Here is a 16,220-nt window from a genome sequence, read left to right on the forward strand (position 1 = left end):
AAGTACAAGTACACAAAACGTAACTGTTAAAGTAGGCGACAGCTAATTGGACTTCGAGGGATTGTAAAGGCACCTAATTCATCATTGCCATTTATTTGTTTTTCTTTTGTTCGAGGCGATTAGTGTTCATAACAAAACATACAGATCTTGGCAAAATGACTCAATGCTCAATGCTGATCATATAGGTAATACATTCAGAGTATCTCAGATAATTTTCAATGGGCGTTACCTTAAATAAAAACAGCCCAGAAATGGAACTGGAGCTTGTCAAGTCATCAAAAAAGACGCAATGGATGTGACCTCACATTTTAAGAGATACACAAATTACAAAGGGTTAAGATACAAAACATACATACCTTTCTTGATACTTCATTTTGGAAGCCAAATAGCTCCACTTCCGCTGAGATTTCAGCTTGAATCAGGAATGTTAAGAATGCCACCTGCTGGACAGGAGGTATGGCACATATGATAAAGGCCTTCCTCCACTGTCCGTTGGTGTGTAAAAGGGAAGATGGATACCTGTTGTATAACAGTTTGTTTTGATGAAAAAAGTGGGGACAAATTACATGACACTGTGTTCTTGACCTTAACCTTCACTGTCCCCTCTGAAAAGTCCAAAGAATAGGTACAAAGTCTGACCACAAGTAGGTAGTCAGCTAATCCATTACATGGGAAAGCTGAATGCATGCAACTGCAGGCTTTTTCTAACCTATCCAATTACAGTAATATCCCCTAAAAATCTATATTATCAGAATTTGTGTTTTGCATGGTGAAAGCGATTGTCCTATTTCTCTCATATACTGAAACTGATAGAAAGGGATGGGACAAGGCTACATAAGTTCGGGTTTGATATTTAATCAATTAATTACAATGGATTACAAATGCACTTTTGTCAGGTAAGACACAGACTGAAGCCAAGACATACAAATAAAACATTTGAAAAGCAGACAGATTTGGTTTCAGAACTAAATATTTCTACGCCATTAATTCACAATATTGCACCACTACTAACTCCCTCTGTGTGTGTTTGTGTGTACGAACAGAAATAAACAGTGTATCTGTGTATAGAGAGGTTAAATGTGCCTATGTGCTGAGTGTTCTTTCAGTCCAGCCATTATTTGAATCAGTGTGTGTTTGTGCATGAAGTGTGTCTGAGTCACTCAGACCGGGGGTTGAGGTTAGTTCTGATTGGTAGTGTCATGTCAATCCAGTGGTTTGGGTTTTCAATCATTGAGGTCCACACAGCGACCTCCTCTTCTGTAGAGTCCATCCAGCTGACAGACTCACCATAACTCTGACCTGCCATTAAAAAAACAAAAAAAACACATTATTCATTATTGATGTTGAAGACATTACCACAGGAATCCTTGCTGCAACCCACACACACCAATCTACTGACATCATCTCCCTTCAGGAAACCCACAATGAGACATAAGATGAGGATGTTGCTCTATCAGTGGTTTGATCTACAGTGCTGCACACTCTTTATTAAGAACAGCAAAACTCGCTATGAGCATAACAACACTGTCAATATCAAGGTGAACTACTTCACAACAACTAAATTAACGATATAAGTTCAATGGCGACAGCAGCTTCAACCCATCCTGCGGTCTATGTGGAGAGATTTAAACCCCCAACAACCCAATATGGGATGTTCAGCAATGCACCAGGCGTCACCTAGAAATGACCTTGCTCTGATAGCATGACTCTATGAAATGCCTGAAATGCCAACAGAATGAAATACAACGTGAAGTACTGGACTAAAATACTGTCGCCATACCACTGCTAAACACCACTGTAGATGAAGCTTGGAAGGCTACTTTCAGACCAAAGTACAGGCAGGAGCATCGGTTCCCTTCCTAACTTGCCTACAATATTATCTGTCACAAAGGGCTTCCACTGAAACAGGATGCAGCCTCTGCAAGCGACCAGTCTTACCATTTTTCACTGTTGCACATGTATAATGACGGCAGCAAAACACAAAGACAGGCAAGTTATTGATAAAAAGCTCCTGTATTTGTGTCGTACCTTTGTCAACCCTCAGTGTTCTAAAACGGGGTTCCTACTTTTCAGTATAGTATGATCTTCTAAATGCCTGTAAGCTCCTGAGAAAAGTATTAAGCTGTACAAGACATGATGCATTTTATATTTATGGAAGCGAAATCAGGTATTTGCTTGCAACACAAACAAGAAACCACAGTTTATACTGAACATGACATCACCAAATCAAAACAAGAATATGTCAGGATGTGAAGCCTTGGTGAAGGCAACTCTGTCTATCCCCTTGATAAGAACTAAGTACTGGAAACAGGTTCTTCTTTTTAATGTGAATATAAAGCGCAGAGATTCTCACCAGTTCCACAGCTCAGACGAATCCCTCCTAAGACGTGTGTCTTTAACCCTTCACGTTGCCAGACACTCAGCTCAGCGCAGGCCTCTCTCAGGTCGCTGGTGTGGAAGCCATCATACACCATGGTGTGGTTATAGGTAGGGCTGATGGAGCGCTTCACCACCCGTGTCTTCTGGCCACTCTGTCTACTAGCATCTGGGAGTATGTAGCTTGTGGGGTTTAAAGTATGATATGATTAAGAATGATTGTGAGTTGAATCCAAAGTCAACCAGGATTAATTTCAAGACTGAAATTGTAGGTGTATGTAGATGGTTTAAATGATTTAAATGAGGATTCAAACATTTTTTGGTCATTGTTCTACAGCATATAGGGGCGTGCACTAACTTGAGTGTGCTTTAAGGCTGCATTTAGGGGAACGGGCTTTCTCTGACTACTAAAAATGACTCAAAATATCAGAAAATATGATGCAGAGCTGACACACCTTCTAACAAATGAGTCTATAGCACCTCCTTTGTTGGACAGGAGCCCTTGAGCTTCCCGTAGCCAGATGTGAAGCTCTCCTGTCAGTGGCAGACCGCTACCTTAACACACACACACACACACACACACACACACACACAGAAAATGTATGAGAGTCATGCAATCGTGATATTGAGGTAAGACATAATGTGCATCCATGATATATGTGTTCTGCTCACCCTCAAATCCGTCTGGAATGAATTTAATAGAGAGCATGATGGTCCCACGACTGCTGATGGAGTCTAGATTCAAATGAACCTGTGATGTGGGATGAAGAGTAGAAAACAGAAGCAGAGGAAAAGACAAAAAAAGGAAAAAGCAAGGAGGGGGGAAGCAGAAGTGTGGAAGCAGGAAAAGATTAAGGTTACATAAAACCTTAGTTGATATTCACAGCATGTCTTCCTCTCCCTTCAGCTCTACCAGACACAAGAGACACTCCTCCCTGTATTCTGTGTCTTCAACAAAGCTGCCAAAACTGCTGTTACACAGACACTCAGATACTAAACAAATGTAGATGCGGGCACCATAGTGTTTTGGTAAATATTAGTCTGGGAGTATTCAAACACACATGCTAATTTATGTGACTACACGAGTGTGTATTTGCATGCAACACAAATCTACTCTTCCCTACCCGTGGCTGCAGGTCCTGCCACAGCGGCTGAGTGGAGGTCCAGTCCCAAAGGCCCAGAGACACCTCCACCTCACCCAGGAACACGTTCCTCCCAAGGGGCTCAGCATGCCACACCGACAGGTTCAAAGTCCGACTCCGCAGTTCCCCCATCCTCACTTTGTACTGACAGCATATAATCAGAATCAGACCGTTAACACGTGACAGGATGGAAGGACAGGGCAAAGTGTTATGGGAGCTTACATTTATGGAGGCATATGGTCAGTGGAGGAAAAAGATTTACAAGATTTGACAATTTAACATCTTCAAAACTAGAGAAATAAGTGACTGCAGTGCATGTTGCAGGACACGTGGAGAAGAACTGAAGGACAAATGGCAGATGGGAGATTCATGTGAAGGCTGCCTTTGTGTAATATGTAAATGAGAGAGTGTCTCACTCGGAGTGTCTGATCATAGACTGGGCTGAGTGTCTTCTTCTTCACTGAAGTTTTCTTCTTACTGTGACTCGACTTGTCCGGCAAGAGATAGGTTTTAACATATCTGTGAAACACGCGCACACAGACATTATATAACTGGTTTTGTATGTAACATTGTTGCTGCAATATGCACATTTAGATGCAGACACACACACCCACTGTCACTTACGGGTCGGAGCGGTTCTTGCGTGCTGAAGCGATGTCCTCGCAGCGATGCACTTTGACTTGCAGTTCCTCCCTCTGGGTCTCGTAAACCAGTGAGAACTGGATACGGCCCCTCACCTCCACCAGTCCAAAATCTCCTGAGCTGAACAGACTCATCATGCTTCCACTGAGCTACAACACACACACACACACACACACACACACACACACACACACACACACACACACACGCAGAACAAAGATCAGCACCTACGTCATTGTCCTGAGCTGAGTCATCTTGCGTTTGCCAGATAGCCAATTAATCAAATGTGTGTGTGAGCATGCACGTATGCATGTGTGTGTGTGTGTGTGTGTGTGTGTGTGTGTGTGTGTGTGTGTGTGTGTGTGTGTGTACCGTGTAGCCTGAATGAAGGCTGCTGGTGGAGCTGCTGGTTTTCAGAGAAGCTGGGTCTGCCTCCGTCAGGCTGCTGCTCATTGAGTCAGTGTCTCCATTGTGATGCTCAAAGTCATCCTAGACATGTACACAAGATTCTCAGATGCAGCATCACCAGTGATCATCTATCAGTTGGTACCCTCTCCCTTCATATGATGTCCTTTAGCTACCCTACTATACCCCACCACTGGAAAATGTGTGATTGATTTATACGTTTAGCTCATTAACAATATGGACTCTGTGTTGATGCAGGGTCTGAATAGAAAGTGTGAAAGAATGTGGCCAGTTAAAAGCAGTGTTTATCAAAACCATTAGTCTTGATAATCTGTGAATGTTGGTGTGTTTTATAATCACCTCAGGTTCCTCTGAGTGGCCATTACTTCTCCTTTCACACTCTATGAGCAGAATGATGAGTTAATATTAGTACAAAGAGGTCGCTAGAAAGGCACAGAGGCACTGAGATAGAAACTTTCTTACCTTTGGATGACGAGGAACTATTTCTATGCTGGAGACCCTGGAATTAAAGATGGGTTATTAACTTCTGGTTGATCATTCAGAAAACACTTTCATGCTTGGAAATGAGAAACATGCATGCACACACAGACCTGTGCTACTGGACTTTTTGTTCTGGGTGTGGGAGTAGGTTTCAAACCTCCTTGACTCCTGAAAACACAAATAACAGAGTGGCAATGCAGTTTCACACAAATCTTGCAACAAGTGATATGATTTTTTTCTCTGCCCTCACTAACCCTGCGTTCTTCTCTTCCTTGTTGTCCTTCAGTCTTCCCTCTGCCTCAGGAGAGTTGTTGTCATCATGCGAGGTTTCTTGTTTCTTTCCATTAAACAGTCCAGCCAGGGGCACATCTGTTACCATGGCAACAACCACAGAACCATCATTGGGATATCCCCATAACAACAGAAAAGCAGCCCCACGGGCCAGAGGTAGTACTATTGCATTAAATGAAAACCGACCTCTGCTCTTTGTCTTCCTGTGGCGTATGGTGGCATGGACCAGGTCGCAGCCTGACGTCCGATTGCGATGGCGTTTGCTGCTCTCCTCGCTGAACCATGCCCCAGACAGGAAGCGCAGACGTGCCGGGTCTGTCTCTGACTGCTGGAGGTTCCTGCAGCGTTGACACGACGCCAAGTTAAACAGCAAAGAATCACAACCTCCTGTCTTTAAAAGTCAGTGGACGTCAGAAACTAAACAGAGGGTTTACAGTCACTGTTGTCACTGGTGTCATGGAACTTAGTCAGCATGTACAAGACACGTCAATTTTCCTAATGATGTAATAACTCAAATTTTGACTTGCCATGTTAACATGCAAATTAACAAGGTGTTTGATACATTCACCTGCCTGACAGAAGAACTGAAACATTTAGATGATTAGTCAAGATCAAATGACAAACAATCTCTAATTTCAAGCTGCTCAAATATAACAAAAAGAAAAATCAATACATTAATCAATAATAAATAATAGTCATTGCTTCAGGTCCTAATTTAAAGATTAATCAAAACAAGCATCACAAACGGGAGACTAGGTATTTAGCTGCACTGCACTGCACTGTGCATCATCAACTCAAGTTATGTAGTAGTTGGTAAAACAAAAACAGAAATTGCCTTGTCGCTCTCGTTTTCTGTTATTGATGATGGAGAAGCTAAATCCCACAGAGTGGCAAACGTAACGGGCAGCCAGAAACAAAGCTGTGCTTCTCCTCAGAAATAAGTTGCTGAGATCAGATGTTGAGGGATCAAGACACATCTGCTGCCAGATGATCAGAGACCTAGATATTGTAGTGAACATGTACACTGGGATATGAAAAACCAGATGTCTCATGTACCATGTAAATATCATATCCTGAATGAGATCAAAACCAGGATAAGATTTAAAACGTGGAGAGCAACATGTATTTATAAGCGCTGTAGTTATTTGACTCCACCCACTGAGGTTTCAGGTAACCAATAACACACAGCAAAAATGTAAAAAAATTTTCAACCTACAACTACAACATGGAGGTGACAAATTAAAGGAAAAGGTGGAGAAACAAAACAAATGCAAAAGTTTCCTTACTGCATTTAACATCCTGTCATCCTCTCTGATTGACTGTGACGTGTCACCTTTTAGTGATCACCTTTAATCCTGTGATGAAACATTTCTATCCCGATGGGAGTAGGATGACAATGTTCCCATCCACAACACACAATAGATCTCTGAATGGTTTGATGAATATGAAAAAGATGTGAATCATATACTGAAGCCTTCACAGTTGCCGGATGTCAACCCATCTGAAACCTGCTTTTAGACCTCAAATTAATTTGTCACCCCTCTGTGTGTTAGTGCTCATTACTGAATCCTGTCATTACTGGAACTGGCCCGTGAATGGAGAAACAATCGCCTCTCACCTTACACGTCCTTCATCACAACGACGCAACTCCAGGTCACGTTGTAACACCTGGAGGATGATGGACTGCTCCTGGTCTGTGAGGTGGCTCAGGTCAAGAGAAGAGTCAACCTGCTCCCCCTCCATCCCTGAGAGAGAAGGACACATGACCACAGTACTCAAACAAACAGATGGAAACTATTCATCTCTAGTTACATTTGTGTCCTAATGGTACTGTTTAACATTGTGACAGTGAGTAAAATAAACATGCTATACATTATGATTTCATTGTAATACATTTTAAAACATGTCAGGAACAAAACCAAGTGGTGTAAAATTGCTATTGTTCCAGGAACTTGTAGAAACTTTTTCACTTTGTATCTTTTTAGTTTTGACTCATTCAGAGGACAGTATGTGGTCATGTAAGTATATTCGGTATATATTTGGTCCACCATGAGTCTTTTTTTTCCTTCTCAGATTGTTTCATTTAAATACATTTAGAGGCCTGAGGAGGTAAAAGTTCAGTTTCCCACAAAAAGCAAGCGAAGATGAAACAAAAAGTCAGAAAAAATGTTTCATCCATGTCCCTGGAGTTCATACTGAGCTTTGAAGAGCTGTTGCATTGTTTTTAATTGTATTTCTATTTTTGTTTTAGTTGATTGTTCTTCTTTACCTTGTATCTTAATTATTTTGTATCTGATCAGCGTCATGATTTTTGAGTTTAAAGAAAGACATAATATTTTTTGAGTTCTTTCATATCCCGTGTATCATCTCAAGACCCATCAGAGGGAAACTGAACCCCAGGTCGGGAACTACTGCACAGTTTCAGGAATCAAGTGCACTTTGAAATCCTGTGTCCTCCTGTAGCTCTGGTGCCTCAGTGGGTGAGGACACATGCTGTTTCAGGTGGGCTATTCCTGTCTGCTATTGAGACTTTCATCTCTGCTTGCACCAAATGCTCTCTACTGTGGACTGTCCACCAAAACTACAATAAAAGGCTAAAGAATAAAATTTAATTATTAAAGCTGCCATTGCTTGCTCTGATACTGATACTGAGATGATGTTTTTTAAAAAGGACAGAAAACTTCTGTAGGTAAAAAGCTAACCAGCTGCACTACAGTTTAAAACGGTTGTCTTTTGAGTGTGTGTTTGACTGTGTGTGTCCACTGCCTCGAGGCTAGTTACCGTTGAGCACTTAACGCATGCGCAAAACGATTCTCCTAGGAGTTCAACAGGATATGATACAGTGAAAACACCGCAGCTCTCACAACCTGACCCAACACAGAAAATAATAATATTGTAGTGAGGAGTAGATGACGGAGAGTACATCATATTTTTTATCCTGATATTACTGTTCCTGTAAACTGCTCGTTCCTGCTTAAAACTGATTTAACAGTTGCTGTTCTTTTCATAAACAAAGTTTGACGACTCTAGTATCTAGCGCTATATTTCTGAACGATTATTTAAACGCCTGGTCGCTATTATTTATATGGAGTCTCTATAAGGGGAACATAGGCCTGTGCTGCACTTCCCTCATCATGAACAGCGCGAGAGAGAGGACACCTGTCGCCACTTTTGGATCAAAGGTTAAACTTTCCCCTCAAACACACACATTAAAAATACAGAGAGAGAGAGAGTGAGAAACATGAAAGACAAGTCAAAACTGCGTTACCTTACTTAACAGCATCCGCCAATTCCATCTGTGAAAAAGTTTAGTGAAAAGTTGTCCTGAGTGCGGTGGATGTGTGTGTTGTGTGTGTGTGTGTGTGTGTTGTGTTGTGTGTGTGTGCTGAGTAAACGGAGTGAACACGCCCTCCAGAGTCAGTGAGCACAGGGGCTGCACTCAGCTGGGAGCCGAGTGTGAGGCGGAAACAAACAGAAAGTAGGCTACAGAAAGGGAGGATGACAGTGTGTGTGTGTGAGAGAGAGAGAGAGAGAGAGAGAGAGAGAGAGATACGGTGTGTTTGTTTGATATGACTCACAAACACACGGATGTTCTAACACCAATTGCAGGGTGGAGGTGGGATGTAACTTTCATCCTTATGGCTGTCCACACCTTCTTAACACACACTTGGCCACACACTGAAGCTGCTGCTGCTGCACCCACTCCGCTGCGCACACACACACACACACACACACACACACACACACACACACACACACACACACACACACACACACGCACGCACAAGCACACACACACATGCACACATACAAACAGAGCTTTCTGCTTGTTTTAAAGCAGAGGAGAGAATTGCCAGCAGCACATTAAACCAGCCTCAACTTTAGTGCGGACTTGATATGTTTCTCTCACTGGAAATGTGTGTGTGTGTGTGTGTGTGTGTGGGTAGGGGGGTTCAGAGTGAAAAAAAGACCTGTATTCAGTCCTGTCTTTTGTCAACAGACTTGGATGACAGCCATAGTCTGCCCAGTTGGGAAGCTTTTGTGTGGGCTTATTCAAGCCTGTAGGTTCTGGCTCAGACAGCGACTGGTGCATCCAACCAGCCATCCTGCTGCTCCCCTAAAGGCCTCCACCAAGCGCTGTGTTCTTGCTGCCTGCTGGGATCCATACCGACACCCACATATCTAAGGATTAGTAGGTGATTCTTATCTGCACTCGTCTCCGGTCGCACCCAGAATACAGTCGAATCTGTTCTCTCACTCTACTGGCATGGGCAAATACACACTCAGCACATACTGTACAATCTTTTACAGTGTTTAGCTGCTACCAGATTCTCATTGACCTGCAAGAAGCACACACACACACACACACACACACACACACACACACACACACACACACACACACACACACACACACTGGGAGAAACAGGTATTTATTATTTGTTTATTCAGACAGACAGCCTTATTAATTTATTCAAATGGCATCACAAAAAAATCCAAACATTTCATAAAAGCCAACCTTTCCAGTATTATCACGAGTAAACAGGGCCACATCACATCTCTTTGAGCTGTTATTAAAGGGTTAAAGCTGATATGTATCTCATATAAATATGAGCAACCAAACCTGAAATCCCCTCCATGAAAATGAACTTGTAAAAAAGTCTCCAAGCTATTGACCATTCAAAACAAAAACACACAAATCAAAGTCGTGACGTGCTAGAGCTATACTGCAGGTCTTTATGAAGTTTGAAGGTCTACAGCTTCTAATAAGTCTATGGTCCCAAAAGTGGGACCTTTAGGAATCCTCAAGATGGCTCCTCGGGGTACCCAGACAAGCAATTTCACACACTACAAGTTAATATATAAAATAGATATAAGATACATATAGAGTTTAATTTTGGTTTCAATAAAACACTAGGACGTTTCACAACTCCACATGACACACAGAAGTACTCGTAGACACAAAATCGAGCTCCACAGTCTCATTTTGGTCTATTTCAGTGTTCTTGAAAAAAGTTCTAAATGCCAGTAATGACCTTGTCTGACCTTCTGTCTACATGGGATTATATCACCCTTTCCCATAACTGCACTGCACTGTTTACACAGTCGAAACAGCTCATTTGATACAGCCAGTTGCCTGTTGTTTGCAAGAGGACAAACTTTTAACTAGTTAAAATAGTTGAAGTGAAGATTTATGTTGGGTTTTGAATCGCTGAAACAATCAGAGGCTTTTTGCTTCTCATTTGTCTGATTGTATGAAGACTAACAGTCAAAATGTCTCTGAAATAAATATGCTGCTATACATAGTGAGCACATGCACAGACACTCGTTACACAATGCAGTAATCTGAGAAAAATATCCTCTTATAAACACACCCAACCCCCAGGGCTTCACACGGGGACCAAACCAAAAATGACAGGGGCTCAGAAAAAAAAAAATCTTGTCGTCACAAGTCGATGAGTCACTGCTCTGCTGTCCTCCACCCTCATCTGCTTGTCCTTCACACATCTTGTCTTCATTGTGGCTGCTCTCTGAGTACAGACGGACAGGATTTTGATATTGAGAGATGAGGATAGTGATCAGAATGAAAATACAATCTATGGGATGTTGAAGGTGAATTGCCTTGTAGACATAGGTGCTGTTGATCTTTCCTACCACTAGAGACTGCTGTTGCACCAACACACGATCACTTCACACAGTGACACAGACGTATTTACATGCACATACTCAAACTGATACTGTCACGCTAAATTCTCTATTCTCTAACACCTACATGCACAAACTCACATGGGGTCATAGCTGCTCTGCTCTTTGGATTTGAGAAAGCGCATGGCGAGGAAACCGCCTGCCTGCAGACACAGCACCAGTATGATGCCGCCGATGAAACTGGACATGTCAAACTTGGCCTGGGAGAACTCTGGGGATGAGCTGCTGTTGCTGTCATTACCTGGATGGAAAGGACAGGGTTTAATGGGTTTAATGGGTGAAATTACGCGAAAGTAAGGTAGGGTAGGAAAAGAGGCGAGGAGAGAGAGAAAAGAGTTTTTTTTTGTTTTTTTTTTCAGAGAAAGCACAGATGGAGATTTTTTTACCGGTAGAAATGACTAAGTGAGTGTCATTGGAGAACATTTTACTCAGCTCTTGTGGGAATAATAAATGTCTGACGCAAGAGCAAGGGGAGAGGGGATGCTGGAGTAGAGCTGATACAATTTACCTGAGTCACCTTCACCTCCTCCCTCAGCCACATTCTCCACAACTGGAAAACGAAACATGCAAAAGAGATGACAGTTACTGAGGTTTCACAGAAATGATTCGTGTCCATTTCAGAGGGAATTGTTTGCTACCTGTGCACAATTCAGACACTCTGGTCCAGCTACAATTCATGGTGTTGTCTGCCGAGTCGCCCTCATCAGTTACGCACATGCCTGTATCATTACCTGAGACAGAGAGAAAAAGCCTTTTACCGTGTTTGTGTGTATGTGTGTGTGTGTCTGTCTGTCTGTGTTATGTATGCGTTCCTAGCTTACTAAATAATTCAATCATCTTGTACAAACCAGGGAAGCTTATGTTACAGTAGCTGTGATGATTGAATTACTATCATAGGTCATAGGTGTGTGTGTGTGTGTGTGTGTGTGTGTGTGTGTGTGTGTGTGTGTGTGTGTGTGTGTGTGTGTGTGCATATAGGTGCATCACCATCTGGACAAAGCCTCCAGACACAGCCTGTCAGGTTGAGCATGGAGTCTCCAACGCACAGGTCACATGACTCGGCTTGAGAACAATCTGTAGGAGGGAAAAGACTGGCACTCAATTGGAAGTGTCAATCAATGCCAATTGATTGGCCGATGCACAATTATCTTCCCACAGAACCATTTTAAAATTGTAATTACTGCAAGATGTCCCACCAGTCTGGACGGTGTCAGAATAGGAAAATGTGAGTGGGCAAAAGACAAGAGTCATGCCAAAGAAAGGATGGTAGATTCTCATTCACCTCTCACGCTTTCGCTTCTTGTTAGTTTATACAAAATCCTGGAGAACAAGCCATTGTCACAGTAAATTAGAGGAGAGAAATTGTCATTGAAAGAGTGAAATCATGCTCTGGTGGAATCAAGTAAAGGACACACTAGATACAAAGTGCAGCATGAAAACAACAGGTTTCAAGACAAAAACAGTTTGAAACAGTCATACAGTAAGAGAAATATTTAAAACATGTGGCTTCATCCCTACCTGATCCTGAGTATACAGATGACACTCCTGCTAGAAGCAGCAGTGTGGAGCAAAGGACCTTCAATACCAACTGCTGCATCCTGACAGCCACAGAGCACCAACACCTGAAAATGACAGCTGGAAACCTTGGTGATTTGAGTTGAATTTCTATCAGCAAAAAAAAGTTTTCAATAAAGATGTCTTTTGTAAGTCCTCAAAAGGGTAGCCAATAGTTGCAAATAGAGATATGCTTCCTGGCTACGGACATGGAGAGAAAGAGAGAAAGACAGGAGACACAGAGATCTTTGTAACATGAGCGACACCCAAACTTGGTTCCCTGGCAACCAATTGGCCCAGCTCAGCGCCCCTGAAATACACACCAGTTTGGATGGACTGACACCTGTTTACATCAGCCGGCAGTGCACGCACACACCAGCATTCACACATACTGTATGACCTTACAAATAGCACAAATTTAAGTTAGTGCAGGTGTTTGCAGTAAAATGATCAGGTGTATTTTTCATCAATATCCTCATCCTCCGTCAGGAGATGAGTTTTTACAATCCATCCCCTGGGTACCATAAACATTTGTACATTTCAAGCCACACTGCTACCATGGCTAAAAATGTATTTCAAATGTATTTTACTTGCATTAACCAAAATGTTTCCAGCAATTTTCAAACCAAGATAAATCCATAATTAATTAATCATGGTGACGGTCTGTTTCATTTGGTCACCTGACAATGGCGTCATATCTCCTTATACATGCGACAGTGGTGTTGTTGTCTGCCAGAAGCAGTCAAAATTGACTTTTTATCCAATTCCAGGCCACATACAATACACATTTTATATCTTGGTTGTTTCTTACTATATATTTTAAGTTGAATAAGGATTTTAGTCATCGGGCATCAGACATCTTTATCTTAAGTTTCGGAGAAACAAGCTGAGCAGGCTCACAGCCCATCAAACACGTCTTGTACCCACCTAACAGCATTGGGGGAAACACAGATTTTTATTCAGCTTTATTCAGTGTTGTTACCAGATTTAATCACCAGCTCCATTTATTTTGGAGATGAAGGGACCTCTGCGGATAATTTGGCTCCCAACAAAAACGTCCTTGAATGTCTGGGTCATTAGTTATCAGAAAAACAAGCTGACCCAACATTAACGGCCTCTGGGATAATTTTTAATGTGAAACTGCTTCATTCAGAGTTTTCACTGGATTTAATCACCGGGGCCATTTGTTTTGGGGAGGAGGAGACATCTGCGGATAATTTGGCTCTTAGTAAAAACCTCCTGAACGACTGACAATGAAGGAATTCTAACCAGGAGAAGCTGACTACAATGGTGGCAATGGTGGTGAAGACAGCAACTCCCACGATGCTACTTCACAACGTCACCAAACTTGGTCTTTTGTTATTGTTTTGTTTGAGAGAAAATTACATATTGCACCTTTAATATTGTGTCTTGAGTGATCTGAACCAATTGAGACAGCTCTAAATATACTATAGGTATGAATGGTTTTGAAACACATAATGACATTGACGTAGGAGGCAGAGATGGGTCAGAACCAATGTGACTACGTACAATAGACAGCCTTTGCGTCAATGGTCTATTATCACTTCAAATGTGTCACTGACTGTGATGAAGTGCTGCCATGTCACTTGTCAATCCTCTCTAACATAATGGATGTGTATGGCAGACAACTCAGAGAAGGTTTTGAAGTCCACATATGAAGCAAAGCATTGAATAATTACTGTAATACTCTCCATAAGCTGTATAAAGCTCAGAAAAAGTAAGTAAGGGGACCTTGAGTTGAGGTTATTTTGGCACACAAGCACAAATGCATATTATTATGTTTAGCAGCAGTCCCAACTTATTCAGTAAATGAATGTTTGAAAGTGTGTGTACTACGTGGATGACAATGATGTGGAAATTGGTGAAGAGTAAAAGGGGGGTCAGGATGCCCCACTAAGAAACGAATTTATTCCTCCTCTCCTACCTGTGCCCCTGTACATGCATCAGTAAAAGTAATGTAGTTGCAAGTGTTGCTTTGTAATGCTCTGAGTCATACCCCGGACCTACCCATTAAACTCGTGTGAATTGAGCCCAGCATCACGACACACTCTTCAGCTTTATGCAGTGAATTCCACCATCACCACCTCCTCCACTCACACCGACGTGGCTCATGTACTCCCACATATCACACTGTACGAATGCTCTCTCACACATTGTCTGTGCAGAGCCACGGGGCGGCTGGTCTGTGTTGGCGTGATTTAAAATAAAAATAAAACACACACGCACGCACGCACGTGCACACACACACACACGCGTGCACACAGGGTTGTTCCGCAGTCCTGTCGAACACGATTTCCTCCTCCACTGATGCTCCCGTTGCTGATGCACCGGCGACAAACGATGGATGGATAATGCTGAAATTTACAACCTGGTTGTTAGTCGTTGCCGTTGTTAGGACAAATACAAACCGTCCAAGGGCATAGAAATACAAATCCATCACAGTTTTGAGTGTTTTAGAAATCACCTGGACCTTCCACAGATCACATTCCTTACAATATTCCTTCAGTATAACTTTCTTAGGTTATTAGTTCTGTCCCTGTAAAATATAAGATTTACACATAATCATTGTGTATCAAATTTGTCATGTAGTAAGTTTTCAGGTGAGAAAAATAACTATTATGTTGCAGAAATTTTCTTCACGATATACTTCATTTTTGCCCTCGTCAAGTGTCAGATCCTCTCTGTGACGTAGGAGGGGTTTATCGACAGGAAGTGTGTCCTAATATGGCTCGAGCAGGACGAGATTCCCCCGAGTTAGCGCATTGATATGCGCGACCACGTAGACAGCAGCTCAGCCCACTCTGCAGCACCCACACTCTCACTATCAAACCGGGAAAGCCATGACTCCCCCCCCCCCCTGCTTACTGTTATGTTACTGTAGGGGCTTGTGCTTCTATGAACTGATGCTTAAATCGAAAGACAAATCAATGCATGAAATGACATGCTGAATAAATAGGCCTATAATTCCCGGTTTTGTCTGAGCACAGGAAACCCTCTCTCACAAATCTTCATGCCAATATTGCACACATACAAGAACAGGTCTGTAAGATTTCTAAAAGATTTTAAGGCTATTAGATCACATGTGTGAAGCTTATCGTGTCCAGTTTTAATAAATGGTGTCACAGAAGTGTTTGTCTGTTTGTCAAGTCTGTGGTTAATTTTGATGTTTGTGCAGATTGCATTATTATAGACTACTGCTTCAGCCCATCTTTGTACATAGGCTACGCAAATGTACTCCCAATGCAATACTATCACCAATAGTATCACTATAAGATATGATATATAAAAAAAAAGAAGCCATAGCCGAGTTGTTGTTATACCAAGGGGTAGTTACATGATATTTTGAGCAAAGTTGTTACTTATCCTGGTGGATAGTTTTCATTTGAAGTGTCTGTTTCACACAGATTGCTGTTTCTCTGCAGGACATCTCCCCATGAGTCATCCAGATGCGTTTCAGCACCGTGGACAGCGCCAGCCCTGAGCTCATTCCCCACAGCTCCACACCTCTGAGCCCTGCCCATCTCTAAACAATATCCCCTCATTCAGCCAGGCCCCTGGGTCTTATTGAGAAAACGTGTGTGT

General features: G+C 42.2%; 2 protein-coding genes across 2 annotated transcripts; both read right to left on the bottom strand.

Annotated features, from left to right (window-relative positions):
* Positions 1-835: 835 nt before the first annotated feature.
* sytl1 (synaptotagmin-like 1) lies at positions 836-8,755 on the bottom strand. The gene is made up of 15 exons (XM_023412266.2): positions 8,626-8,755; positions 6,976-7,102; positions 5,544-5,695; positions 5,321-5,435; positions 5,177-5,234; positions 5,049-5,085; positions 4,926-4,966; positions 4,533-4,649; positions 4,143-4,309; positions 3,935-4,037; positions 3,501-3,662; positions 3,049-3,127; positions 2,832-2,931; positions 2,354-2,559; positions 836-1,299 (listed from the first exon to the last, which is right to left on the bottom strand). The coding sequence occupies exons 2-15, from the start codon at positions 7,098-7,100 to the stop codon at positions 1,157-1,159; spliced, it is 1,605 nt and encodes a 534-aa protein (XP_023268034.1). The 5' UTR covers positions 7,101-7,102; positions 8,626-8,755; the 3' UTR covers positions 836-1,156.
* Positions 8,756-9,774: 1,019 nt separating this feature from the next.
* Positions 9,775-12,804, bottom strand: cd164l2 (CD164 sialomucin-like 2). Its single transcript, XM_023412313.2, has 6 exons — positions 12,582-12,804; positions 12,051-12,137; positions 11,702-11,794; positions 11,572-11,613; positions 11,145-11,304; positions 9,775-10,888 (listed from the first exon to the last, which is right to left on the bottom strand). Exons 1-6 carry the CDS (start codon positions 12,658-12,660, stop codon positions 10,873-10,875), a joined length of 477 nt encoding a protein of 158 aa, XP_023268081.1. The 5' UTR covers positions 12,661-12,804; the 3' UTR covers positions 9,775-10,872.
* Between the last annotated feature and the right edge of the window lie 3,416 nt (positions 12,805-16,220).

The sequence above is a fragment of the Seriola lalandi genome, unplaced genomic scaffold, assembly GCF_002814215.2.
Source record: "Seriola lalandi dorsalis isolate HSWRI2012SDOR001 ecotype SW California unplaced genomic scaffold, Sedor1 jcf7180002054476, whole genome shotgun sequence".
NCBI classification, from domain to species: domain Eukaryota; kingdom Metazoa; phylum Chordata; class Actinopteri; order Carangiformes; family Carangidae; genus Seriola; species Seriola lalandi.

Coding starts and splice junctions, on each gene's coding strand:
- sytl1 (XM_023412266.2), bottom strand. CDS start 7,100: ATGGAGGGGGAGCAGGTTGACTCTTCTCTTGACCTGAGCCACCTCACA. Junction 4,967..5,048: donor TAGTTCCTCGTCATCCAAAG/GTAAGAAAGTTT, acceptor TTCTGCTCATAG/AGTGTGAAAGGAGAAGTAAT. Junction 4,038..4,142: donor CGCAAGAACCGCTCCGACCC/GTAAGTGACAGT, acceptor CGTGTTTCACAG/ATATGTTAAAACCTATCTCT.
- cd164l2 (XM_023412313.2), bottom strand. CDS start 12,660: ATGCAGCAGTTGGTATTGAAGGTCCTTTGCTCCACACTGCTGCTTCTA. Junction 12,138..12,581: donor ATCTGTATACTCAGGATCAG/GTAGGGATGAAG, acceptor TCCCTCCTACAG/ATTGTTCTCAAGCCGAGTCA. Junction 11,795..12,050: donor CTGGAGGCTTTGTCCAGATG/GTGATGCACCTA, acceptor TCTCTGTCTCAG/GTAATGATACAGGCATGTGC.